Below are 27,500 nucleotides of genomic sequence, written 5' to 3'. Positions count from 1 at the left end.
ATTACATGTAGCTTGAAGGAGTACAAATTGTAGTGATATTTAGTTTGAGTCCTAACACAGATCCAGAATAAAAGAGAAGTCACTACATGTATGCCAAAAAAAAACCAACAGTCAGGAACTTTGTAATAAAACTTGTTGTGTAGTCTCGTTTATTTGAGCACCAGACTCACTAACAATACACCATTTTGATTATGAGGTCATCAGACTCATTTTCTTTGTCATGTTGCACTAAATGAGACTCAGTAGTCCTCATCCAAACAATAATTACATGTATTTAATGCTTTGTTTTGCAGACAATAACATACTGCACATTAGCAGGATTGTTTTTTTCCCTATTTAATAACCGTTTGCCTTCCAAAATGGACACTTAAAGATTTTCCTCTGTCCAATGCCAGATAATTAAATTTTACTTGGCAGCGGCGAACCCTTCAGGGGCCAATGGGTAAAAACTCTTTCTTGTGATGGCAAGAAACCATGACAAAAAACTGCCAAATAAAAACTTCTACAACTCTGCTACAGTTGTTTTTGTGATCATAATTAACATACATGTACATGTACATGTACATACCGGTACTGTACATGCAAGAGTCTACATCTGTTGCATACACATGGTCCTACAAGTATCATGTTGAGGTTCTGCTTGGAGTAAACAGACTGTGATGACTTTGTTACTATTTTTCAGGTTCTTTTCTTGCCGCTGAGTAACGCCATTGTAACCTGTTTTAAAGACGATAGTTTGTTTGTTTGGGATTCAGAAACACTGAAGTGTAAGTTTCAATTGCCAGTTCCACCAGAGGAAAGCAAACCCCCGCATTACAGAGCTCTGACCACTCCCCAAGATGGCCGGCTGTTAGTGGCTGGTGGAAGGTTGGTGTCAAGTCTTATGAACTCCAATCCTTCCTTCATTGACTGTATGTTAGTGTTAGGAAATAATTTCGTTCATTATTATATACTACAGGTCTGGAGTATTATTTGTGCCTTTTGCACTGGCTACTCCCAGTGTATGTAGGGCAATACAAATGAATTTTAATCTCACCAAAGAGTTGATAAGTTCAAAATGTTAAAGATTTGATCATTGTCATCTCAACTTTCTTCATGATGTGCGAAATTTACAAAGATCTCAATCAGTTTTCATACTCCATTTCCTGTGAAAATGAAAGATAGAAATGTCTTAGTTTGTGTCTCTAATACTAATTCAATGTGTTTTAGGTCTCGTTTTCTTCATGTGTGGAACCTTGAAAACAAGCGTCTCCTTCATGTTATCCAGCTTCCTGCTCGAGTTCGACTTGTGAGACAGTTGGAGTTTTTAAATAACAGTTTTGATGGAGGGGCTAGTCAGGTAACAACTGAAAAGTGGCATCTCATCCTGTTATCAGGAAAGAAGGAAAATAGTTACTTTATTTAATGATAACAGCTACTGAAGAAGGAGACAATAATGTTATTACATTTTATCATCTGAACACCCAGTTTTTTTTTTTACTCACAAATTGTACCCAGCAAAAGTTCTTTTAATCCTAAAGTACCCAAAGTCCATTTGTTTGATAACCTTGTACTCCAGCCTGTATATTTTTTGCTTGAAATTAGCCAAAACATTAAGGAGCATTAATTTTTGTAGTGAAACAAAAAAAAGAATAAGACACCTGTTGCTGCTTGTTACTACATGTATGTGTACAGCCCTTCAACCAACCAAAAATATTATTTATCTCTAACTTCTCAGATATGGGCCCGGTTGTTCGAAAGCCGATTAGCTTAATCCAAGATTAGCGTAAACTTTTGTTTCATGTTTTCAACCTTTTGGTGAAAGGTTGTTTTGCTTATTTTTGTTTTTCAAGATTGACTTCTTCTAATGTACAGTGTGTAAAGTTTTGTCAAATATCAACGTTGAACAGCATTTAGTAGTGGAGTAATAAACTCCTTGGTTAATTTTTAATCTGGGATTAGCGTTAATCGGCTTTTGAACAACCGGGCCCTGATGAGAAAGTCCTTTGCAAATAAATAATTAATATTAAACAAGTGCAACTCTTTTCCAGACCCTAGGTGTGTTGTCTCAAGATGGTTTGCTGCGTTTTATTGACATCCATGCTTGCAAACAGTTGTTTGATATTGGAGGTTCTGATCAGGTGCTGTGCAGTCAATATTAATTATTAACAAGTGTTTGGATTCTACATACACAAACCAACTTGTACTCATAATCCGGTAAATGAATGTCCTGTGTTATGTGTATAATGCATGTTGGGCTATTAATTAAGACTCAAGCACTGAGTGATCAGAATCTTTGCAGAAATTATGTTTCACATTGTGTATTGTTAACACTATATAGAAGTTTGTTGTCAATTATTTTGTACATAGCATGATGCCTTCCGTGAGAAAACTTCTGTATAGTGTTAACAAATACAAAATGTGAAAAATAATGTCTGCAAAGATTCTGATCACTCAGTGCCTAAGTTTTAAGCATAGTTAAATCTCCAATTTTACCACAATTGCTTTTAATCTCGCAATCTGATTGGCTAATTTGCCGATGTCAACGCTGTACAATGCTGTATTTTTACTTAATAGATGATTAATAACTTCAGTATCAGTTCAAATGGTCGTTATGTGGCAGCTGTGATGGACAATGGCAACATCAATGTGTACAGTGTTCCTGCAATCTCGCAACATTTCTCCAAGGTATACAATACAAGACTTCATACATTTATTGTAGTTAAGGGTCATGCAATGTAAAATCCTTTCTTAATTTATTGGCCAGAAGGATCTGCGAAACTTAAGAATTTCATTTTGGATGATTCTCTACTCAAAAGGGATTACTCTACACTGTAGCTCACTAATTAAACACCATTTGAAATACAGTCTTGTGCTGAGAGACATTGTAGCCTTCTCTTGAGAGACACAAGTTAGAGAACATCGAGTAAAACTTAGTTTGGCACACAATACCACATCTGTCCATAGTTAGTAGTACTTAACAGTAATTAAATGTTCTCATGATAACGAGGTCCTAAAAGAGGTTTTCTCCATACTGCAGCCCCCTCCACCACTCGTGAAAACTGTTTGGGAAGAACGGCCTGCCTCTCGTCAAAGTGTCAAACCTGGCAAATCACTTGGGAGCAATATGACAAAGGTCGGAGGAACAACAAAAAGGAACAAAGCAAAATCCACTATCAAACCTCATGCTCAGACTGTCGATGTATCTGCTTCCTGGAGCAGTTCAGACTCTGGATTAGAGGTATTACATGTACATTGCTAAAAATTACCCTGAAAGTGAATGCCTTAATTACAAATTTTATTTCATAGCTTGCATAGAGGCAGGACCTTCAGTTGGCAACATTACCTCAATTTTGCCTAGGACTCCTAAGCAAAAATTGAAGTCAATGGGATTCAAAACAGATGGAGAAAAATGACTTTTTATTTTTAATTACATGTAGGTTTCTTTCCATCACATTACCATTCTTTCGAGAAGTTAGGAGGTGCTATTTACTGCTCACAATTTGGTGACGATAATTGGACAAAATTACAGTACATCCTTCACACCAGTTATGCATAGAGCCGTTGTTGTCATTGTTTCTCTCACTTGAAGGTGTGATGATTTTAGGCTGTGATTATTGACCTCCATGTCATTGTTTGAGTTTACAGAGAAGTAATTTGGGGTGAGGTGGGGTAGGTACAGAAGACACACATGTTATGTTTACTTTTACAGTCATGATGTATTGGAAAGTTGGCATAATAAGGTTTTCATAGCTGCTTGTTAATTGTCTCTTATTTGAAAATTTGTTTAATGACCTGAGACTGAGCTACCAGAAGGCCTCAATCAAGCAAGGCTGAAGTCAATTCTTCAAGGGTATGGAGAGTATCCAGCTAAATACAGGTATCTATCCTTTGTTCTACCTTACTGTAATGGCTCTTGCCTACAGTACAGCTGTAGTTTAATAAATTGATTTTGAGGTTCTTTTGATAAACTGTGATTACAGGTAAAGAAAAGGAAAGGAAAGGAACTTTACCTAAGTGTCTAATCGTTATAGCACTGGCGCACGCTAAGTAGGGACACCGTAAACTAAAATCAAAAAATTAACTAAAAGATAATTTATACAGTCCTGTAAGAACAGTCGTCACCTTAGTTTACATCACTACCAGATGTGATTTTGACACATGTAACTTAAGACATCGATAAGGAGTTTTTTATATTGATTTGGGGAGAATTGATTTGCAAGTGAGCACCCAAGAAACATTAAAGTACGAAGTAGACGAATATGCGTCTACTGTGAGTGCAAGATTTTAGTATACCCACAAGTTCGGTACAAAATCAAATGGTGGTTTTTGAGGAGAGGGGAAAACCAGAGTACCCGGGGAAAAACCTCTCGGTGCAGAGTAGAGAACCAACAAACTCAACCCATGTATGATGCCAAGTCTGGGAAACGAACCTGGGCCACATTGGTGGGAGGCGAATGCTCTCACCACTGTGCCATCCCTGCACCCCAAATGTCCAAGATTGACCCTAATTAGATGTATGCCCAATTTTGACATCCAACATGAAGTGTCCCTTTCAGTCTAAGCATTTGCTACCTATTTCAGACAACGAGATACCTAAGGTCAAAGATTAGCATTATTTTTAGCCTAGGGTAAATGCAGCTGTTTATCTTGACTTGAAGAGCTGAATTTGGGGGACACTTTGTGATGTTAATTGCCTGTATTTGTATTCCGAGACATGAGTGATGTTGAAGTTAGGAAAAGAGCAAGGAGACACGTCGTAATGCTTATTGAAATCTATGTGCATCTGATTAATCACTTCTGGACATACATGTATCTGAACTCCCCTTAACTGTTTTTGCTTTCCTTTCCCCAGACATTCTCGACACCAGAGCCTCGGATCAACCCAAAGCTCTGGGAAACTCTATGTGGGAGAACATGTGTCGTAGGGTTCTTATAGCCAAAAATTGGCTATTGGAACCTTATGGCGCCTGCTCACTCCTCCTGCTAACATGAATGCGCCAATTATTTAATTAGCAAGGCTGCTGCCTAAGAAATTTTTGGGGAGCCAAAGCTTCCAACATTAAAAGTTAGTAGCCCGAATCATCTTTTCAAGAGCCCAGAATTAAGTGAGGATGAATCAATCACCTTGTGATAAGTTAGGCACCCATTCGGGCTACCCATATTTCAGAAATTTAGTCACCCGCACTTGCAAGTAAGGTGCCCCAGGTGACTGGGCAGCCATTAGGCAGCAGCCTTGAATTAGAGACACTTTTGATTGTTCTTCACAAAAACCAATGAGAAGAGACCTCGTTTCAGTGTTCCCCTGAGCTCTTCTCTCCCTCAGTCAAGAGATTTTGCTCTGTCAAATTCCAGAAGATTTTACTTGTCACTGGGGTTCAGTTCTGGGTGACAGGGTTAAGAACGTCTATGTCTACTTAAAAACTTTAACCCTTTTCTTTCCTATTAAAAAGTGAGACATATAGATTTTGCTCTGTCTAATGCCAAATTATTCTACTTGTCATTGGAGGCTGGTTTAGAGGTGAAAGGCTCATTGTTTGGGTCTAGCCAGTGCACTCTAGATTGACCCAACTTTAAATTTGATTTCACAGAATGTTTATATGGCGATCACTTCTTAAACTTCCTGAAAACCATGCAGCATTCAGTAGTCTGGTGGACAAAGGAACTCATAATGCCTTTGCAATGCTGCATGAGGAATATCCAATCAAAAGCAGAAAACTGTTGCGGGTTTTGCAGAGGTAACCATGAGAATTTTTTGCTTGTCATTAATTGATCCAAGATTGTTAGAAAAGGGAAGGAATAGAAAAGATGAGTACAGGCATTGCAAGATCATTATTTACTACAGGTAAAATTGTTTCGTCCCTGCCTACATGTAGGGACTCATCCAACTAGCATTCGAATGTCGCACGGAGCACGGAGCACCATAGTTAAGAAAATATGGTACTAACGCGTCATTGCGTCATGACGTCATCAACCGTCTGTACATACGTCCATCTGTCCACCCCTCAATGTATACCAATGTGACCAGTATCATGCTAGTTTACATCTCTGACATGGATGTTTTGATCAATTGACACCTGTCAAAACAAGTTATCCATTGACCAGTATCACATGACTATATCGCTCAAGCTTAGAGCTCACCGAGGTCAGCTGTTTTTTTGGAAGTTGACTGCTGACCAGGTGCTAGTTTTCCATTGGATTGCAGGCTCAACCCAGGTTAACTCACCTAAACATACTGTAAGCGAGGCATCATTTTTAGCACGCTTTCTGTGGCTCAACGCGGCTACACAGCCATCCTACGTCAACTATAATTCTTACACAGTCAACGCTTTTCGTGTTCAGGTGGAAAATGGTTTGGAAAATGTTTTCTTTCTGCATTTTTCGCTGATTTCAATCCAGTTTCACATATCATGATAGCTGTGGTCCACACTGGCAGCTACACGTACGCAGTTATTCAAATCAAGCATCCGAGGGATATAAACTTAAAGCCGAGTGTTTATTTTTAATTTGCTTGGAGCTGCCTTTTTCTTTGTATTCCAATTTTTGGCATATCTTTAGAAGCTCGGATAAGGTTACATGATGCCTGGAGGACCTATGACTAGAACAGAAACGAAAGGAGAGCAAAAGAGAACAACAACAAAACAGAATACCAGTAATAGCTCGATCATACTTAGTAGAAGAAGTTACTCCACAAATTCTTTCCTTGGACACTAAACTGGTGTTATTTTCAATAAGTGGTTTAATCGGTTTTTCCTTTGTTCAGGAATGAAAATCGAATTTTTATTGTCAACTGGAATTAAATGACAATTATCTGTACTCTTTTGGAGAAAGAGTTGATTTGTTTCTTTGTTTTGCTCTAAAATGCTATCGAACAAGTGCTTTTTAATCCGTTTGCCCGACTAGTTTTCGATGTGCCTCGACAGTGACGAGAAAATTTTGCCCTTATGTTATAAACACGTAATCGCAATGAGTTCTCTTAAAATTAGGGGGTAATTTTACTAGCTTGTGTTTTCAAAATTTTGTGTAAAGCACCAGTAAAGGTTACAGTATTTAAGTGTTGGAGCAGATCTTGTTTGAATTTCGTCCTTTCTTGGTTGCCTTGCCGTATTTTGCCAATTCTTGTTCCAAGCTAACTTGGCGTGTTTTCAGAGATAAAGTGGAATTAAGTACATCTGATTCAGTAAAACTCTTTTTTGACCTTCAACTGACAAAGTTTTTTCCATAATGGCTTTTAATTTTAGCGTGATTCCTGTTCGCTGGCTATTTACAGTTGACTCTGAAATGGCTTTTTTCCTTTTCCATTCGCTCGCTGAGGGTGTGCTTGTTTTCTTTTAAAACTCATGTGGTTCAAGAAAAAAACAATGCCAAACTGGTGAATTCTGAAGTAAATTTCACTCGAAAAAACCAATACCGTACTCATCGCTTCGTGATTCATGCAACATCGGTTTTTAGCGTAAAATGTACCATGGAATTCACTAGTTAGGCAATGAATTTTTCTAAAGAAGAAAGCAAAGAAAATGACTTAATTATTAAAGCAGCAACTGGAAACATCAAAACGCGGACAAATCGAAACCTTTTATTTCCACTAACCCTACAGGCAGTAAGAATAAATAACGAGGGAGCTCCACTTTTAGGCTTGGTTAAATCTATTATGTTGAGATGAATTCCCCCATGACATTTTCCTTGTTCTTCTTTCGGTGTATCGCAGTTTCAGATTTTCGGAAGTTGTCACAAGAAATGCTTCTTTAATTTACAATACATTTTCACTTACATGTATACAGTATAATTTATTATTTATATCTCGCTTTTTTCTCCTTTATAAATTAACTGCAGAACATTATCAGCCCTTGCTCACTGGTCAGCCATATTTGGTGAGGTGGATTACCTGGCACTCTTGTCCTTTCCATTCATTAAACTTTTCCAGAACAATCAGCTGATTTGCTTTGAAATGATAGCCACAATTCTGAGTAAGTGAAGTAAAAATCATATGACTCACTTTACGTTGTACTTGTGGTCAGACTCGCATCAACAATAATCTTTTTGTAACTAACATTCTATGATATTGTGCATTTGTTTTTTTGTTTTTCTGTTGGTTATTTATGCAGTTGCAGAATTTATCAAGAATGTTTTTCACTGCATTTGTCATGCATTAACTGTAGCATTACCGAAAATTTTCTTTCTTTCCATAAATTCTTTGGGTTAAAGAGTGTCAGATTAAGGTTGTTATGGTAGATGTATTTGATGATGGTTGGTGTTAACGAAATTTCAAGCAAGGTGGACCAGCTTTTTTCCAAAAAGATGGATAATTTATACAAGTGGCCTTTGACCTGAAAAGTTATCTTGGTTTCTAAGGAACAGGCCTTAGAGGAGGTTGAGCATACATTTACATTGAAAAAACATTCCCTGCAATGAAATTACCATTATTAAACCAGTGATGGTGTTGTGTTTTCTTTCCTGGCCAGCCAACTGGTGTCACCATTGGTTTGAGTTTTTCCCCAACCCTCCTGTCAATATTCTTGGTATGGTGGAGAATGTGTTAGTTCATCATGACAAAAGACTGATTCAGCATTTTGTACAATGTGATGTCACAACACAGGTAAGAAAACTGCATCAAGCCTCACAATATTTGCGGGCTGGTTGAAAATGCCTTTAAAAAATTGAAATTCTATTCCATGACTTTCGTTTCTTTACCTAACGTTTTGCTGTGTGGTTAGAGTAGTGAGAATATTTGCTTTCCATTAGTGAACAAGAGGCTATTGGTAGCCTACACTTCGTTCGATGGAACTTTAGCCGATATCTTTAAAATTCACAGTGTTTCAGGGATTTTTTATCTTACAAAATCTTGGTCAATATCCAGTTCAACTCCGTAGTCCGAAGTCCAAAGTCCACATTCCCTTACCGAACCAACAGATTGTTCACATTTAAAACTTGAAGGCATTGACCCCATTGAAAACCAGTAATTTTTCTGCCATGGCATTTTAAATTATTTCGTACCTTTTTTAACAACACCGTGGCAACAGTACGTTTGATGTCGTAGTTTTCGTTTTTTAAACCCCGTTCGTTGATGAGAAATTGGCCTTAGCCCTTAGCCATTGTGGTTGTGATGAGTTTTTGAGCGTAGCTTCGCTCAGTTTAGTAATCGAGTATGAAAGTTCTGTTTGAGTGACTCGACTCGGAAACTCTCTTCAACTGGGTTTGCTGTCAAAAGACCCAGTTTGATGAATCCCTTCTTAACGCTGACAGAGAAGTTCGTTTTTTGGAAAGTTCTGTAGGCTTAAAATGTATTCGAACATCAAGTAAATTACCGCTGCTGGCGAAACGCGGACATTTGAAACTTCCTTGTTGAGGAAATCAATGCTATCAGACGACCTTTCGCATGTAAATTTGATTGTTGGGTGAAAGCTGTCAGCAAACTTTGGCATGTGGTCTGCACAGTACCTTATGATAACACGATGATGGATTAAAATTTGATTTATTTCGATGTGGGATGGTTTGATTTGCAGCTATTTGTGAGCCTGACTCTAGTCTGTTTAGTGACCCAACAATTACCGCATATTGTTCAAGGCTGGGTTGACGCCATTTTAAATGTTGCCCGATGTGAAGGAATCCGGAATCCAGCAAATTTGAGGTTTTGGAATCCGGAATCCAGAGCATGGAATCTGGAATCCATTGTATGGAATCCACAGATTTCGATGGAATCCAGGATCCATTTTGGCGGAACCAGTGACTTTGAAATCCGAAATCCACTACTCGGGATCCGGGATCAACTGTTCGGGATCTAGAATCCGATGGCCAGCTGTATTACTTTGCAAATGGCGAGAAATGGCATCCAAATAACTGATGTAAGCTTTCCTTTCTCATTTAAGTCTGTCTGGTTTTTATTTCCGGCTTTGTTTTAATGCAGCTCCCAGTACAATTTTCAAAGAAATGTAAGTCCTATGGGAGATGCTTTCCCGGAGGTTTTTGTCTCAATTTACCCAGAAGTATGTAAGAGAGATTTCCAGACAAACTTTACGCTTCTCCTTACAGTAATATTATACATTTGAGCTAACGGCTTCTGTTCGACATTTCCCCCTTTAGGTTTACGCCTGGCCATTGCTTCAGACTCTATTGTCTGAAGTATTTACCAAAGATGAATGGTTAAGAGCTTGGGACAACATCTTTTCCAACCACCCTTCATTCCTTCTGTTTGTTGTGGTCGCCTATGTTATTGTCTCGCGCAAGGTCCTGCTCCAGTGTACAAGAAAAGAGGACTTTCAGGTTAGAATTAACGCCTTGCCGTTGATCAAGAGATCAAAATGTTAGAGAGCATTAGGGTATGCATCTTCTCTTCTTGGGGGAGGGGTGAGGCAATTGGTCCACGCAGTTGCAGCGCTTCTTCTCATTGTAATTGCTTTGAGTGGAAAGAGGGATTGTTTAAATACAATTAAATGCAATTTAATCGAGGCGCACGAGGCATGACGTAAGCAATGGCTTTGCTAGGCACTTGCACTGTGATTTGGAGGAAGGGCGAGTACTTTTATATAGCTTCATGCGTTTTCATTTCCCTGCTCCATTTTCAACAGCTTTTTCCGAAAATTGTGATGAAGGTCGTTTTCTTTAGTGCATGATGGATCATAGATGGATAATAAAAAAGGTTCAATTAATGGAAGTGCACCAAGTAACTTGACAGCCGGCTGTGGCATGTACCTTGTACATGCCTTGTACCTTGCCATGCCTTTGCCTGGCAGTGTTTTTTATATCCATCGGTAATTTAGTAGTCCCAAAACAATGCCTCCAAAAAGGATAGCTCTTGAAAACTCAGGTTTGACAAACCTATCACGAAAAGTGGCCTTTTTTGAGGTATTTGGGTACTTCGTTGGTTTGCAACCCTCTACCCCAACCCACCGCCTTGCACCGCACCTCCGAAAAGACAGTTTTTTTCCATTGAGAAAGTTATGTTAATTGCAAGCTTGATCTGAAAGGATCTTCCAAGGCCAACCAATACTAAGCCCTATTGTAAACATTAGAATTTACCTTACTCGTCCCGAGCCCATAATTATAGCACCATTAACAATGGTTCATTTCCATTGTTGTTTCTCTGCCATACATGTAGACTTGTGTGGTTAAAAAAAATAAGGGTACCCTTTTTGATCCTCAGTACTTCTTTCATAACCGCAATGCCGTTGATGTTGGCGCAGTGGTACGTGAAGCTTATCGTTTGCAAGATAGTACTCCAGCTGAAGCGAATCCCAAAAGAATGTTGGAACCATTTGCACCACTCACAAAAGGACAATACCCCATCTTCAACAAGTACCCCAAATTTATTGTCGATTATCAGGTGTGTTCTTAGTTACTCTGATCTGGTGTTTGGGCCGGGCATTTTCGCTACCGAAAGAAAACAACGCTTACTGTAAGCACGGTTTCTTCAAGTTTATGAAAAATTGCCGTTTCTATGGGCCATCAAGGTTCAACGCTCCCCTCTCCTGGGAAAAAAATTATAATTTCAACCGACCTAAAGCTCACTAAACGTCCAAAGGGCAAGAAGGTTGTACGTAGTGATAACTTTTTTAACAATTTGTGCCCAAGTGTCCCAAGACTTGTCCACGTTGACGTCTGATAACTTATCATTATCTGTTACCTTTTTACCACCTACTTGTTGAACAGCGGACCACTGTGAGGGAGGTTGCGGGATCAAAACTCCGGCCGGGCCAACACTCAGGGTCTATGAATCATTGAGGAGAAAGTTCTGCCTGTGTAAGAACATCTGCAGGTGGTTAGACTCTTTGGTCTTCTCGGATAAGGACGATAACGGTAGACCACCAATGTTCATGACACTGTGGGACGTAAAAGAACCCCCACACGTAGTAGTAGGGTATGCATGGAGTTCCGGTGATTTGGTCTGTCCTCTGTGGCAGGCATACCATGGTCGAGAGACGCTCCAAGATACAGAAAGCTACTCTAAAATCCGAGAGTAAATAAAGATATAATAATGATATGATGGTGATATGATAGCTTGCTTGTTATTTTCGAGAGGCACTGCAAAAGAGTTTATTCCATTTCTTAATTCACCAAAAGGACATTTGAAAAAAATTGAAACGCGTCTATCTTTCCCTCTTGTGATTAGTTAGTTTTTGGTCATAACCCGTTGTCTGGATTTATTTAGCTTCTTGGAACTTTCTGTCGCGTGCCTCGACCTCGACCTTCATGAGTTGACCCGTAACATTCATTTAGAAAGCGCCGGTGTTTGCTCGAGTTCCTTATTCGGAGGGAAGTTAAGTCAGTTCAGTAGGTTATTTACAATAATAATGTTACTAGATTTTTTTTTTCATGCTTAGCCATTCTTTCATCCCCCGTCTACCCTCCCCCCTTCCCCTTCACCCCACCCACTCTAAAGTAGTTTCCTTTGTCCAATTAATAAAAAGAGTTTCCGCCTTTCTCAACGAAACAGCGGAAGTAATTACCTTCGAGAAAACGTTTGCTTTTGTCATTACAGGTCCAAGAAAGGGAGCGAATCCGTCAAGAGGAACTGGAATATTTAAGGCAAAGGTAGACAAGAAACAGTTTACTGTAGTTTAAACACCTGCTTCGCAGGCTTCTAGTTTACGGTTTTGTTAGGGACGAAGAAAGATTTTTTTTTCCTTTTGAGCACAATATCCACTCAATAACCATGCAATATCTGCACCGCTGAAAATGGCGCTGCACAGAACGACCTCAAAACCAATAAGAAGTAATATCTTTGTGACTTTCGCGAGACTTTGAAGCCAATCACCAAGCGTAGTAATTCGTAACGATGCTGATCGCAAACTTTATTTTTGCTCTCAATTAATAACCGCTCTGTATCCTACAAGGCATCCCGAACCTCGTCTGAACACGAAGCCTAAACTCTCCTTGATCTCTGTTAAGGCAACTAGCGCAGGAGATGAAAGAAGTAGCCGCTCAGAGGCAACAGGAAGAGGAAGCATTCTATCGCCAGCAGGAACTGATGATCGATGCAGAAAACCAGAGGAGATGGATGATTGGACAGGAGGAACAAAAACTAACAGATCAGAGAAGCAGGTTTGTTTGCTTGAAAATAATAGTTAGAAAGATCATCGCAGTTAGATAAGCCACTTAAGTAATTGCAAAAAAAAAAGCAGAAAAAGTCCAGGTTTGAACGAGATTCGAACCCATGACCGCCGGTGCGGTTGATCTGCACTGCTCTACCAACTGAGCTACCAGGCCATCTTGGAGCAGGTCAATTGCGACGAGTTCAAGGTATATCCCGCAAGAGATGAATGGAATGATTTTTCAGAATAAATGAAACGTAATGTTAGAAAGATAAAAAATAAGATAAGAATAACTCCGTCAGATTTTTTTGGTGTTACCCTGTAGCACTTTCCCATTCTACAATTCGGAGATCATATGGAGATGTAGTCTTGCTTGCTGGGGTACAAAGCCGAGCTTAAAGGCGTCTCCACTTATGTCCAGGTTTGACCCTAATTAGATGCACGCCCAATTTTGACATCCAACACAAAGTGTCCCTTTAAGTCTAAGCATTTGCTACCTATTTTCAACAATAAGGTAAGGGTAAAGGTTAGCGTTATTTTTAGCTTTGGGTAAATGCAGCAGTTAATCTTCACTTAAAGAGCAGCATTTGGGGGACACTTTGTGACAGAAATTGTCTGTATTCTGAGACACAAGTGATGTTGAAGTTGGCTAGAAGAGCAAGGAGACACTTCGTGACGCTTATTGAAATCCGCGTGCATCTAATTAGGGTCAAACCTGGACATATCTCGTGAAAGGCGCTGCAATTTGTCTCGCAACGCCATTGCGAGACAAGTTGCACGAATCATTGCCCAATGTAATGTGCCTTGCAACGGCCAAAAACGTTGCGATACCAGTTGCAGAAACCGTTGCGGAAAGTAGAATTGAGTTCTACTTTCCGCAACGCCCATTTCGGAGTGTTCATTTCAATGAAAACTGGTTAAAGTGCAAAGTCCTCCTATAAAAATTAGTCTTCATGGATATGAAAAGTAGAACTAGTGGAAATCACAGTGAGTTCGCTCGTGTATATGTTGCGGTCCAAACTTTTTCTTGTTTTAAAATTTTTCAAACCAGTTCAATTTTCATTTTTCTTCGTCTAATATTCATTATCATAATCTGAAACATAGGAAAAATCAAAATTGATCTAGTCTGATTTTGAACCATAACATATATGTAAAGAAGAAGGTTAAATAGCAAACTCCAAAATGCCTAATGCCTTGGCTCTGATTGGCTTAGAAAGTGACCCGCCGACCCGGTTGGCTTAATTGGTTGAGCATCGTACTACTGTGCGGGGGTCGCGGGATCAAAACTCCGGCCTGAACAACACTCAGGGTCTAAATAACTGAGGAGAAAGTGCTGCCTTTCTAATGACATCTGCAAATGGTTAGACTCTCCAGTCTTCTTCGGGTAAGAACGCTAGACCCTAGGCTCCGCCTCACAGCCATCATAGTTAGTGGAGCCATTCAATATTCATAACCCTGTGGGACGTAAAAGAACACTGTCACTATTCGCAAAGAGTGGGCCACGGAGTGCCGGGTGTTGTCAGTGGTCTGTCCTCTGTAGTATATTATGGTTTTGGGAGGGTACATGCTCGGAGATATTAGCTACACCAAGCTCAGTACTCTAAAATCCGCGTTAAAGAACGATATGATAATGACCCGCGTTCCTTGGCCAGTCATTAAGCGAAGAGATCATCATCGCTGTTATTTCTCAACTGCTTCGGTGAAAACCGTTCCAAATGATTTGCTTCACGTTTTTCAGACTGCAGGCAATGAAAAGAGAAATCCACTTGCGGGAACTGCAGCTTTTGGACGCCGTTCGCAGGCGCTTCATGCATCATCAGCAGACTTTGAAAGAGACTGAGCTTCAACGCCTTGATGACGAGATAGAACGAAAGGTCAGTGAATACAAACACTTGGCTCCAGAAATGTTACACACCATCAACCCGTGTTTTTTTAAGAAATAAAGTTTGTAAGAGTTGAAATTCGCTGTGTCAAAAAGTTCCAAGTTTCATGGAAGTTTCTCAAAATTCAAATTCAGTAATGATAAAAGCGTTCTTTGGCAAGTAAAATTATGTGCATGAAATTGTTTTGTGATATTGTCATTGTTCCTTTTATGCGATTGCTGTATCGGTCCGCAGTCTTCTACTGCCCTTTTGCGTTTTTTTTTTCTACAAACTTGTTGCTCCGCTTCGAATGTTTAAAACCTCTTTTTTTATTATTATTATTTTAACCCATTGACTCCTAGGAATGAGACTTAAGGACGGTGCCTGCTAATCCAAAGGTATTTTTGCGGGGCTTACTGAATATTCGGGAAAAGCAGATCTTAAACAAGTGTTATTGAAATCCCAAAAGAAAATTGGGGTTAACCACGCATTTTTCGAAGATATTAGTAATATTTGTAGAAAGCTTTAAAGTACAAAGCAATGTATAGCGTTCCTTTCCAAATTGAAGCTTAATTACCTCTGAAAAATGCATGGTTACCCCAAATTTTCTCTTTGGATACTAAGAGCACTTGTTAAGTTCTACTTTCTCCACATAGTTTTGAACCGCGCAAAAAATATCCCTGTATTAATAAGCACTACCTATTGGAAATCCGAGTATCTCGAGATGCGCAGAACGTATGCGCAATAACAATAGTTGGCACCATCCTTAATAGATTTTTAATGACTTTGTCTAACGCCGGGCGATTTTACTCGTCAGTGGGGGTGGTATAGGAGTCCACTTTAATGTAAATAAGCCACGATGTGTTCTCACTCTGTAGTTACGTATTTATCCTCTCGTCTCACGCGTGTTTTCCCCTCTTTACTTTCCCCTTGAACTTTGAGCTGAAACATGACAGGTGTTGTATGCTTTTGTTTTCGTTGCTACCAGGCCCTACTCAGAGAGCAAGAAACAAGAACTGCCATTGAAGATGCTGAAATAAAAGCATTGGAACTTCAAGCACAGAAAGAAATGCTTCAACAGGTAAGCAGTCTGTTGTCATGGACACGACGACGGCGCCAATGTCAGCAATCACTTTCTCAGCCTGCATTTTCTCTCCAGCTCTGAGTCATTGCAACAAATGCAAACAGTAAACAAGTCCTTGGTAGTAAAACCAATAAAACAAATTTATTGGGAGACATATACTTCCGGTTGCGAGGGGGTTGTGTTATAATGTATTTGGCTGACCCAGTCCCTTTACTAACTATGCTTTGATGTTTTTCATAAACCGTGTATCTGCTTCAACTTGAATTTGACTGCCTACGTTTCAGTGTGATCGTCCAAATGAAATTGCCCTGTCTTTTGTCAAAGTGCAGTTGAAGACTTGAAGCAAATTCTTGGCGGCCGTAAATATAGTTTACGTCATAGAAAGTGCGGGGTACGGGGTTTTATTCACGAGTTGTTTGTGTCAAAAACCCGAACGAGCGAAGGAACGAGCGAGTGAGGGCTTTTGACACAAACAACGAGTGAATAAAACCCTGTACAAAGCACTTTCTATGTCGTGAACTGTTTATTACACATAAGACGAGAATTTTCATTGAAATAGTTTTCTGAACGCAAATTAGAAACAAAACTCACTAACAATAGAACCAAATGCAAATTTAATTTAATTCAATAACAAAGTACGATTTGCACGAGATGCACGAGTGATTGGCATGGAAACGCCTTTACGCTATCGTTGATTGGTTATACTTCCACATGTGAAATAGCTGTGCGCCATTCTGATTGGCTGTATAAGCCTTTCCACATGTGAAAATGAAGCGTATAGCAGGATTCGAGACAATGAGGACGGTTTCATCCCATGCTCCAGCTGCACCGACCTTGTGTGCATTCTTTACAATCCAGCTTACGACTGAATGAACGTTGTCTTTCTTAAAACAACACAGGACTTAATTCGCGATGAACTACAATCGTCGTTCAAGCAGCGTGCTGAGCAAACGATTCATCGGAAACAACAAGAATTAGAAAGTCAGGTGTTTAAAAGAACCATGGATGCAGTGCAAGAGGTTGACATTGATTCTCAAAGGGTAAGTTGCTCACATGCATTTCCCTACGAGTGGCGGGACTTGCAGCCCACTGCTGAAGCTTAACTGGCGGGAAATTCGCAGTTGCTCTTGTCTGCTTATGACGGGGCAACACGAAAGTGGTGATTGGTAGGTATAAGCGCGTCAGTTTTTAAATATCCTGTTTTTACTCTCACGGTTGGACTGGAACGACCGTGCAATCGAGGCGCGTATAGGCAAAGATTTTCGCTGTAACTTTTTGTACCAGTTCTACCCTGAGGCAACTAATGCAGCTGATTCCAACAGGAGGGCCCCAGCAAAAGGGGTGCGGATGTGAACCAGGTTGGAGTGACAAGCTCTTTTCGTTAAACACGTGGCAGTTCCCTTTCTCGCTTGCTTACGAACCTGATTTTCTCCCTTGTAATGTAATGATTTCCTATTAAAAAACCAACGACCATACCTCTCTCAACTCTTAATGGTGCTTGTCGACAGATATCTCAAGAAGAGTTATCCAAGGCGCAACAGAAACATGCCGATATTGATATGGAGGGAGAGTTTGAGCTAAGAAACAGACTGGAAGATCTTAACAGAGAACTGGACGAAGTTAGAGTGAGTATAAGGGAGTTTTGGCATTACATTGTCCTGTCTGTTTGATGAGTCCTATTGACATCTGATCTTGTTTCTTGACTTTTCTTTGACATCTTAGGTCGCTCAGCACGTTTTGGATAACAAAGAAAGAGAAAATGAGGTCCAGTCGCTTGTCCATGACCTGAGGAACAAAGAGGTATTTGTCTGTTTGTTTTACTATCTGTCCCTCCGAAATAAGCCGGAAAATATTTACTCTGCGTAGTTGGAAACAAAAGAGAGATAGAGGGGGCCATTTTGATTAATACGAAAAGGAGTTTCCCTAAGTGCATCCACGCGGTAACTGAGCTCACAGCTGTAAATCGCTACCATACAATTTAAGTTCAAGAGGTGTGTTAGTACAGTCTAAACGCGCCACAATCTGATGATATAGCTTCTTGGTGGCTGCATTAAGACCGTAGGGAACTTCGCCATGTCACAAATTTGGACACTTTCAAAAGGCATCTTTAAGATTCCAGGCTTTTTTGAAATCTCATGTTAAATTAATTTCATATACCTTCACGGGCGAAAATTCATAGACATGTCTATTGCAATAGTATCTAATTTTCTTTTTAAATCAGTGACTGTTAAAAAATGTGTTTTTGTTGAATTCTACAAAACACTACTAGTTTTCGGCAATGCTGTTTGCGCTGTGACACCCAAAATGCTGGTTGCATTGGCGACTAAAGTACTCATCATTTTATATTTTCAGAATGACACAGTAGCTGTGAAACAGTCTGTATTAAGACATCAGAAAGCTCTGGCTGCTGAGGAAGATAGAAGGCGCATGCGCCTGTTAAACGCTCTTTCTCGTGGGCATAAGACAAGCGGTGACGATTCTGAGTCCTTCTGTAAGTTCAATAGACCTAATTCGTGTTGTCACGGTTAGACTGGAACGAACATGCGATGAAGGCTCGTGTGGCGCCTCTCCCTCATGTTCGTTTCCAACGCAACCGTGAGAATATGAATATGGCCAATTGTTGATCGCTACCGTTTTTGGATCGAAACGATACTGACTTTTTTTTCTCTTTAAGTTAACCGGCAAGTCACGTGATCCGCTGATAACCATGCCACATTTCTTGTCAGTTGTAATTCAGTACTTCGTGGTTGAATCAACCACGCAGACAGATAAACTAGTCGAAGTTTTATTAATGAGAGCGTTTTCCTGCTTAATAACGCAACGGAGAACACTCAACGAAACGACTCCTTTCCAATTTTGATACAAGACCAAAATATCGATAACATGCCACGGTCCACTGCACAGTGGACACGACTGCGCCATTGGTGATGACCACGTGATCAAAAAGATAGCAATCTCAAGGGGCGGCAAATTGTGTGCTGGTCACTTGCAGTATCGAAAGCATCAATGCTTCCCGCTAGTATCGATGTTTTCCACTCTGACCTTGTTATCGCTGCTATCTAATATTTTTTATCGGTATCGGTTCATCCTTACTAACTTAAAAGTGTTCAGTTGAGACACCAGATTCCACCGTTACAAAAAATACCAGTTCCTTCCCAAATAAATTAGGTTGTATCTGTTTCTTGGTCATAAAAAGTAATTCAAAGGCCAACTTGAAGGTGTTCTAGTGTGGGAAGTATGTTCCCTCCTCAAAAAGGAGAAAAAGCGCCTCTTACCTCTAGCTCGAGAAATGGAAATTTGGCCAGCTCTTCAATGCGACGCTGCCTATTGTCGCACAAAACTGATGAGCGTCAAGCCAACGCGCCGTGCATGGAAATGAAAAAATTCTCTTTTTCCTTGGTCATGTGGTCATGTAACTTTTGCATGCTTTTAAGTGTAATGACCACAAGCTCTGATGCGCTGCGTTGTTTTGAAAAAAATCGTTTCCTTCACGTTCTGGTTTAGGAATAGTTAGAACAAGCTTTTCCTAGTATTCTGTTTTCCGATTACTCTTACTTCTTGCGCAGGTTACCAGAGAACTAGCACACAGATTAGTCTTGACCAGACTGGATAAATCGTTCGGTTACTCCTATCGGAGCAGAATTAACAGAATACTGTTACGTTCACAACGATGATCGATTATTCCATATGTATTAATTCCGTAATAGCCGCAAACGACGAAAAAAGAGGTTTTATCTAAGAAAGAGAAATGAATTTTTTTTTGACACAGCACGTTTGAGAGACATTCGTCAAGTCCCTGGTGAAGTTAGGAGACCATTGAGTTCCCTTCAACCAACTAACACAGACAGTAGTTCAACGACAAACTGGGACACAAGCGGAACTCCAAGCAGTTCTCATGGTAACTATCACTCTGGTGTTATACCTGGGCCCGGTTGTTCAAAAGCCGATTAACGCTAATCCCAGATTAAAAATTAACCAAGGAGTTTATTTCTCTTCTCCTAAATGCTGTTCAACGCTGATATTTGGCAAAACTTTACATGAGAAAAAGTCAATCTTGAAAAACAAAAGTAAACGAAAGAAACTTAGACCAAAAAGTTGAAAACATGAAACAAAAGTTTACACTAATCCTGGATTAAGTTAATCGGCTTTCGAACAACCGGGCCCTGATGTTTATTTGTTCTAGTGCTTCAGTACGAGTTTTGTGCGGCTCAGGTTCCATTCCTGATAACTCAGTCTACAGTTATTTGGTCGCCCGTCATCTCCGGGAAAAGTGGAGGCGATAGGCGGCCAAAAAAAGAACAGTGAAGTTAATTAATCAGTTTTGTTTAAAATTCAGTTTATCGCTGGTTTTATGTCACAGAACCGTCGATTGAACGTCAGCGAGGGACGTTTGACAAACGTGAACTTGAACTAATGGCTGAGGTTAGAGATCTTAGAAAGCGGCTCGCTGCCAGAAGACAATATCGCCCTCCACATGTTTTGGGAAATACACAGCAATAAGCGGAAGTTTGAGGATCATTCCAGTTGTTTTTTAATGTTTACGCATATGTACATATTGGAAGACTAGGCATCATGGTCAAGTTTCAATATAAGAGACCGACTGAGTTAAAGAAACTTTCAGGCCTTTGTAAAAGTCGACATTTGCACAATTTTGAAGAGTCTTTGTCCAGAAATAATTTATTTATCCACTGCGGCGTCGCTTTTTTCAGCGTGGTGTTATTACGGGCGTTGTCCTGCAACCAAACAAGACAGAGAGGTTGGGATGATCTTTCAGAAGCGCGCTCTGGCAATCATATTTCCTTTCCTACCATATGCAAGCGCGTTGGCTAAGGCTGGGATTCCCACCCTAGAGGAGCGCAGGGATGTGGCATGTGCCAAGTTTGTAAGCAAAATCACTCCTGGGAACCCCCTGCACCCTCTTATACATTCACGGATCATCGGACCGTCCTCTCGCTATAATTTGAGACCAAAAGCACATACCACTATGGCGACAAAAACCGACCGCTTTGGCGGTCTTGTCAGCGTGAAATATGCGCCTGCGCTCATTAACTAGTCTTCGTCCTTGGTTATATCCTTATAACATTGAGATAATATATATATACCTATTAGTATTATTTATGATTTAGTAATTTATTATGGAACTGTTTTCTTGTGTATAAATTTATTGTTGACCTTCACTGTAATTCAGCCAGTGGCTGCGAAAGTGATTAATAAACAAATCAATCAATCAATCATACAACACAGCACAGTTTGAAATGCCTGTTCAGCCCACAGGTTTTTTCTTTTTCATAAAAGATAGAGCCCACTTTCGATATATTAAAATCAATCCCAAACAAAAGGAATCATCTCGAGGATATGGGGAATAAACTCGTACAAATCCTTGTATTTATTCCCCAGAGCCTCGAGATGATGCTTTTTGTTTAGGACTGAATTTTAATGTATCGAAAGTGGGCTATTGACAAAGTAAAGCATGCCGAAGAGGGATCTCGTTACAAGTCGGGATTTGACGTCCTTTCGGGGACAAGGATATTCCCCCTGAGGAGACTTATCGTGGTATGCTAAAGGAGTGAGAGACGAAGTGAAAAATGTAATTAGTAAATGGATTTGATAGTTTGTCTTGTCATAAGAATCGAGCCTTCCATGATTTCATATGAATTTAAAATGGTGATTCCAGGGCAATCAAAAGCGAAATTGCCCTGTTGTGTACTGACCGAACTGAGCTAACCCAAAGCAAAGAAAATGGGGGTATACCTCTGCAGTAATGGTTAGTGATCAGTGATATAAGTAGTCCAGTCCAAAACAAGTGTTGGTTGAATACAGAATAGTGCTTTTCAGATGGACTTTACCCCATTCTAATCGTGTAGAAACACCGAAACAGCCCGAGAGAAACAACAATCTCAAAAGTGATTTAACGATTAGAAGCAGCTGTTTTCCTTCCCCCTTCAACAAAAATGGTGTGAATGACCATAATAGTGATGTGTTCATACTCACAAGAAGGGCTGCTTGTTTATAACTGCTGATCGTGGTTGGTACCTTAGCTGCATTTCAAGCATAAGATAAAGAAGCAATTTATCAAAATTAGACCTGTGTATGTTGCATGCCACGAGAAGACCTTGTTCTCTGATTGAGCAGATACACAGCAATAAACATGAGCTCTTTAGCCAAACCTGTATTTGTCGTCTGCAAGGGTCCAGCTGACTGGATGCCGGCGTCATCACATCGCCCTCTTCTGTCATAATAAAAAATGAAAAAAGACGTCAGGTCGTTTTAAAAACCTCTCACTCCACGAGTTTTACAATTACAAGTCTGATCTTCAGTGATGTATACACTGCGAACAGTCTTGTGGGTATTGTGGGGAAGAACACCAAACCCATTATTCAAGGTGAGCTTTGAGATACATACGACTGCAGCGTTCTGTGTTGTGAGGGGTGGAGCTGATTTGTGACGATACTTGGGATGACGAGGGAGTGGTGTACTGTGATCTGTTGCTCAGTCTGCCGTTACTTGATGTGCTCGATCTGAAAACACGATCAAGCGAATTATCTTCAGTTATAATTTTTTTTAAATTCGCTTTTAATCAGGAATCAAAATGTCCACAATTATGCAAACAACAAACAAAACGGGCATCACAGCGGGACATCGGGCGACTAACGCATCGTAAAAAACTACTGAAGCTATCTTAACGACACCCTTTGATTCTCAAATGAAGTTACGGGATTATTGTGCATTCAAGCTATTTGGCCAGCATACGAGGTTAAAGAAGCACTAACACGGTAGTTTTACTGTCTTAGGATAAAACTGGGTAAACGCATCATCAATAACCACCTAAAGCTCTCCCGCGTAACATTTCTGACAACCCAAGTTTCAGCAGTGTGATCTATCCGCCTTAACTTTTAATGCTCCATGTGTTTCTTCATAAAGTAAAGTTCATGTAACATTTTTCGGTCTGCAGTCATACAAAGCGTTTTTGAGACAATGAATTTCGGCGCCTCAAATAACGTGACTGCCCCTTTAAGTTTAGAAATGAAACAATCCAATAAGATTTCTAACACGGAGAACAAAAGAGAAACGATTGATTTATGCAATCGCATGATGGTAATTCCTTGGTCCGAAGCATCAAATCGGAAAGTGAAGCGATAGCTCCTGGATGACATCAAACTTTTTCCTCTTTAAAATCCGAACCCTTGTCAGAGGTAGACGGAAACTGACCTTGTGGATAAAGCTGGCGATCCCAAGTGCATTGGCGAATATGGAGCTCCTGTTGCCCCAAGGCTAGAAGGCGTTTTCGCTTCATAATTTCCAGGGGTGTTAGCAGTGCTGCTGAAATGCATACCTTGAAGATGGCTCCTTAAACGACAACACAAAGTAGTTTATTTAACATACGACAATGCTGTGATTGCGTTCACCGAGGACGTTTTGGAACAGTTCTGTTCACTGAATTTTCGACGGCGGCAGACCCAATTAAGCCAACCCTGTCGGCCGAGAGTCTAATAGACCTAATCGACTAACTCAATGTTGTACCCAATTCAAACCCTTAGGGAATGAAACGCTTTGTTCCAGGTATTTCCATATCGTTTGATATGAATGCTACATGGTTTGCGGTCACACTTGAGAGAAACACAGTGTAGCACTGGTGTTGACACTATTCTAGTGTCAACTCTCTGGTGTTTTGAATCCCTAGGGGAACACTGAACAATGGAACTTGATTTTATACTAGTGACTACCCGAATGCGACCGCAATCATTATCCGGCAAATACGATACACAAAGAATCTCCCAGGAGATTTGAATACGGTACAACATAAGCCGATTTGGGCAATCGAATTCGCACACAAGGCAGCTTAAATTTGTTGCTTTTTTTTTTTAGCTGCCTTGTGTTCGTGACCGCCCTCTATTCCCTTAACAGCTATGCGACTTTTTCTGGTCCTATTTGTTTTAACCCTGATTTCACTAAGGGGTACAAAGTGTCTCGTATTTGAGGGCTTGTGTACCTTAAAACAGACCCTGGTGTTCCCCCAGCGGCACCTGGACGCGATGAGAGTTGCTTGTTTGGTGACGGTGTCCCTTTGACAGTTCCTTGTAAGAAGAAATTAAATAAAAAACACGAATAAGGCCACCGCATCTTCCTCTGGGAATCCTATACGCAAGGGCAATCATAGATATCAGTATGCAAGAATAGCTCCGATGTAAAACGTATTGTAAGAAAAAAGGTAGGATTACACTCTAGAGATCAAGAAACTGGAAGAGGTGAAAATATATAACTATACTAGCTGACAAAGCAATAGTCTTAGTAGCAAAAGACAGTAATGTAACGTGGTTAGCGGGATATAACCACGGCACTGATGAAAAGTAAAAGTTGAGCTATAGAGCAGTTTTCAATTGAGTGTCGTAAAACCAAAATCAAAGTAATTACTTTGGCCAATCAAAAAGGTTGGAGACAATCCGGTAAACCAATCAAACTGCTCGAAGTAATTAGAAGTAGCCGACACAAAGCACGGGAAAATGTGCACGCGCGAGCCACGATTGGTTTTAGTTTCACTTCTGATTGTTTGAAAAAATGGCGCGAGAACTTTGAACCGATCACTGAGTGAAGTAATCATAAACCAAAGTAATTCACTAATTACTTTCGACACTCAATTGAAAGCCACTCTATTATATTTAGTGAATTGTTGATGACAGTTTTTTGTAAAATATTACATACCCATATAACCGTTACAAGGTGGAGTCCTCACTGATAATCTTGTTGGGCCAGCTGGAGTGCGGGGTACCTGGTTCTAAAAAGATACCAATCAAAATTTGTTGTACCAGGAGAAGACTAAGATACCCGATTTTGCCTTGATTTTTAACAACGTCGGGGCTATAGATACTATAAGCGAACAATGTTGAATCTTTACCAATCAATTCCACTATACCTGCCACTGATGTGAACCTTTATTTTCCTTTTGAGAGCTGTTGGAAAGAGAAACGTCTTGAATAAATAAAATAAATCTACCTCATCCCTAGCATTTTATTTAAAGTGGTACGAGTTATCCAAGCCCTTGATCAGAGAATTTGAAAATTCTCCTTCATTTCAAATATTTACCTATTGGGTGGGGTTCTTCCGTAAGGTGAAGCAGACGAATGCTGGCTGCCAGTCGGGGATGGGGTGTGACCTGAGATATAAAAAGCACCGATGATTTTAAGGTGGCAAAGACAGAATTACTGGGTTGTAACTGATAACAAAACTAATACGAAATAGCGCCAGCAGTCATTTTGTTGTTCCTAGTTGGGTCCCTGACGAGCCACTGCATTTTCTTTTCTTTTGATGGATTAGCTACGGTAAGGGTTTCGTATCAATGTCCAACGAAAAAAAACCCTGAAAGTAAAAACTACCGTGACTTTGATACTGTTAGTGAGAGGGCACCCAGCAAACTAAATCAGGCTATCTCCTTTCGATCAAAATTCAAGATTACTCTCAAGGGAAAAGGAACAGAGAAGGTTATTTCTGGTGAAGGACTACCGACAACACTTGCTGCCCTTAAAACAGGGTATCGTTGTTACTTTACATTGTTAGGTAAAGGTTTAGGAAAAAGAACTGCGCAAAAGAAACTGCTACCCAGGTTCACTAATATCGGGAATACGCAATGACCAGACTCGATTTGTGATTGTTCAAATCATATTAATATTATTGTTTAGCATTTAAACGATTCAAGTCTAAAGAGAAAAACTGGTTTTTCTTTCTTGTTTCCCGGATGACAGACCACGTAATGTCATGTCATAAGTGTTTGCAGTTCCGGTTTCTGGCAAGAATCTCTATATCCCAACAAAACTATCTAGTGAGTGGTTTGGATGCAATTTAATTCACCTCTTTTCACTGGGGTGACTCCGGGCGAATTCCGATAGTTATGAGGTGTACCAGGTCTGCTTGAACTACCGGCCAGTAGCCTCCTCAAGTGACTGTTTTCTTCCCGTAGGACCGCAATTTCCCTGCGTCCGATTTCATATGTTATCAGAATCAGAATATTAAAAGGTGAATCAAAGAGGAATGCGACGAGATGATCAGTTATTATCACCAAAGTCGCTCTTTTTGTGTCTAACGTTTAAACTCGTAATGAGTTCCATATCATTAACACATCTCATTAATTACACAAAAAAATATAAACTAGTTTTAGATGATCTTGCACTTGATTGCTTTTTGCAGCAATGATGAAACTTCAGTGACAAATTAAGGCCTATCAGAAAAAAGACTTTTCAGTTAATTTTTTAATTTTATCGGTCTTTTCAAACAGGTTGAAACGGTTGAAATACTGTAAGCGGGTCAACCAATATGATCCCACTTGGACGCAGCCCTAGCTTTACAAAAAAGAATTTTAATTCTGGCAAATATGAAACCAATTTTGCCTCTATCGCAACACCCCGGTAATTTTTAGTGTCTTTGTCTTCAGTCAATACAACACCGAAATATACACCGAAACCGAAACGAGGTGATAGATAACATGGAGGGTCAATTACCTTTCGAGGTCCTGTAATCTCGACATCTTCTGATGCAGTATTTCAGTTGCCAAAACCTTCACAGCATCAAAAAATTAAATAAGGACTACTGTTAAACGTGTTTATGCTAAATAACGAATAACGTCCAAGGTTACACTCGATTGAATGAAAAGTTAACCAAATTCTGAAAGCCATTTGTAAGGTCCGCTACCATCATCTTTCTGGTCTGTGAATGTAAAGGTTTTGTTCATAGTGGAAGTGCACATAGCTATCAAGCTAGTTCACAGGAGTCCCACTTTTAACAACCACAACTTACCAGAAACATGATTAGGAACGCCAACTGGCAGGAGGCAACCAGTTGCTTATTGACAAAGCGTGGTAGAATTTAATCCGGTACAGACGGAAACAAATCCAAACCAGAGGCTAAATCGGGATTTGATCCCGGAACACAACGCCGCCTCCCCAAAAAAGTCCGTTTTGCCCAACGTGAAGCTAAAACCCAAGACCCTAAGATCCAGGAGTCTCATAATCTACCGACTGAGCTAGCCGGGCTCCTAGCTCCTCCCTAGTAACTAAAGGCGGGCTTCCCCTTCCTAAGAGGTGCCTGATGATTGCTACAAGCGTTCGTTAGATCTCCAAATAAACCTGGTGAAATGAAGGCTGGTATTGGCCAGCCGAAATACATTTTCGCGTTGTTTTATCAGTCGTGTAGTAGTGTACTTGACTTTCATAAATACAACAGGGGCCGCGGAGAGGGAAGGCCCCCCTAAACTCCCCTTACTTTTTCTATACAGTGTTTTTGGCTTGCTCAAAGACTACTCGTACATAAAGCAAGACTTAGCCCCCCACTTTCAAATGTACTCTACGGCCCCTGTACATTGTATGATGATGAGGATAATGATTGCAGACTTTTAAAGAGGAAAAAGGGAGAAGAATATCAGAAGGTTAAAAAAGTTAAATGCGTCCAAAACCACTATACCTTTTTCTCGTTAGCTGCTGCCAATCGCTGTCTGTGGCTCTTCTGAAATTCCATAACCTATTTTTTCGGTAAAATGTGAAAAGATTCGCAACATTCGAT

The 27,500-nt window shown here is 40.1% G+C and overlaps 2 protein-coding genes across 2 annotated transcripts in view; one reads left to right on the top strand and one right to left on the bottom strand.

Moving 5' to 3' along the window:
• Positions 1–20,641, top strand: part of LOC138020116 (TBC1 domain family member 31-like) — a 25,312-nt gene extending 4,671 nt beyond the window's left edge. Inside the window, exons 5-25 of the mRNA XM_068867115.1 lie at positions 683–867; positions 1,210–1,339; positions 2,031–2,120; positions 2,557–2,667; positions 3,020–3,220; positions 3,780–3,859; positions 5,571–5,717; positions 7,813–7,946; positions 8,442–8,575; positions 10,060–10,239; positions 11,120–11,299; positions 12,455–12,507; positions 12,865–13,017; positions 14,746–14,881; positions 15,858–15,950; positions 16,853–16,993; positions 17,462–17,578; positions 17,676–17,753; positions 18,306–18,444; positions 19,723–19,851; positions 20,314–20,641. Of these exons, the coding sequence (XP_068723216.1) occupies positions 683–867; positions 1,210–1,339; positions 2,031–2,120; positions 2,557–2,667; positions 3,020–3,220; positions 3,780–3,859; positions 5,571–5,717; positions 7,813–7,946; positions 8,442–8,575; positions 10,060–10,239; positions 11,120–11,299; positions 12,455–12,507; positions 12,865–13,017; positions 14,746–14,881; positions 15,858–15,950; positions 16,853–16,993; positions 17,462–17,578; positions 17,676–17,753; positions 18,306–18,444; positions 19,723–19,851; positions 20,314–20,453 (2,751 nt within the window). The 3' untranslated portion in view covers positions 20,454–20,641. The remainder of the gene's footprint in view (positions 1–682; positions 868–1,209; positions 1,340–2,030; positions 2,121–2,556; positions 2,668–3,019; positions 3,221–3,779; positions 3,860–5,570; positions 5,718–7,812; positions 7,947–8,441; positions 8,576–10,059; positions 10,240–11,119; positions 11,300–12,454; positions 12,508–12,864; positions 13,018–14,745; positions 14,882–15,857; positions 15,951–16,852; positions 16,994–17,461; positions 17,579–17,675; positions 17,754–18,305; positions 18,445–19,722; positions 19,852–20,313) is intronic.
• Positions 20,642–20,658: 17 nt separating this feature from the next.
• LOC138020117 (probable E3 SUMO-protein ligase RNF212) overlaps positions 20,659–27,500 on the bottom strand; it is a 7,472-nt gene continuing 630 nt past the window's right edge. Inside the window, exons 4-14 of the mRNA XM_068867116.1 lie at positions 27,402–27,458; positions 26,444–26,499; positions 25,797–25,918; positions 25,035–25,104; positions 24,865–24,901; positions 24,654–24,726; positions 23,944–24,028; positions 23,163–23,300; positions 22,356–22,471; positions 21,945–22,182; positions 20,659–20,686 (exon numbers count right to left, since the gene is read on the bottom strand). Coding sequence (XP_068723217.1) covers positions 20,659–20,686; positions 21,945–22,182; positions 22,356–22,471; positions 23,163–23,300; positions 23,944–24,028; positions 24,654–24,726; positions 24,865–24,901; positions 25,035–25,104; positions 25,797–25,918; positions 26,444–26,499; positions 27,402–27,458 — 1,020 coding nt within the window. The remainder of the gene's footprint in view (positions 20,687–21,944; positions 22,183–22,355; positions 22,472–23,162; positions 23,301–23,943; positions 24,029–24,653; positions 24,727–24,864; positions 24,902–25,034; positions 25,105–25,796; positions 25,919–26,443; positions 26,500–27,401; positions 27,459–27,500) is intronic.

The sequence above is a fragment of the Montipora capricornis genome, chromosome 10, assembly GCF_036669925.1.
Source record: "Montipora capricornis isolate CH-2021 chromosome 10, ASM3666992v2, whole genome shotgun sequence".
NCBI lineage: Eukaryota > Metazoa > Cnidaria > Anthozoa > Scleractinia > Acroporidae > Montipora > Montipora capricornis.
Note: the sequence above shows the minus strand (reverse complement) of the source record. Positions and strands in the feature narration are given on the sequence as shown.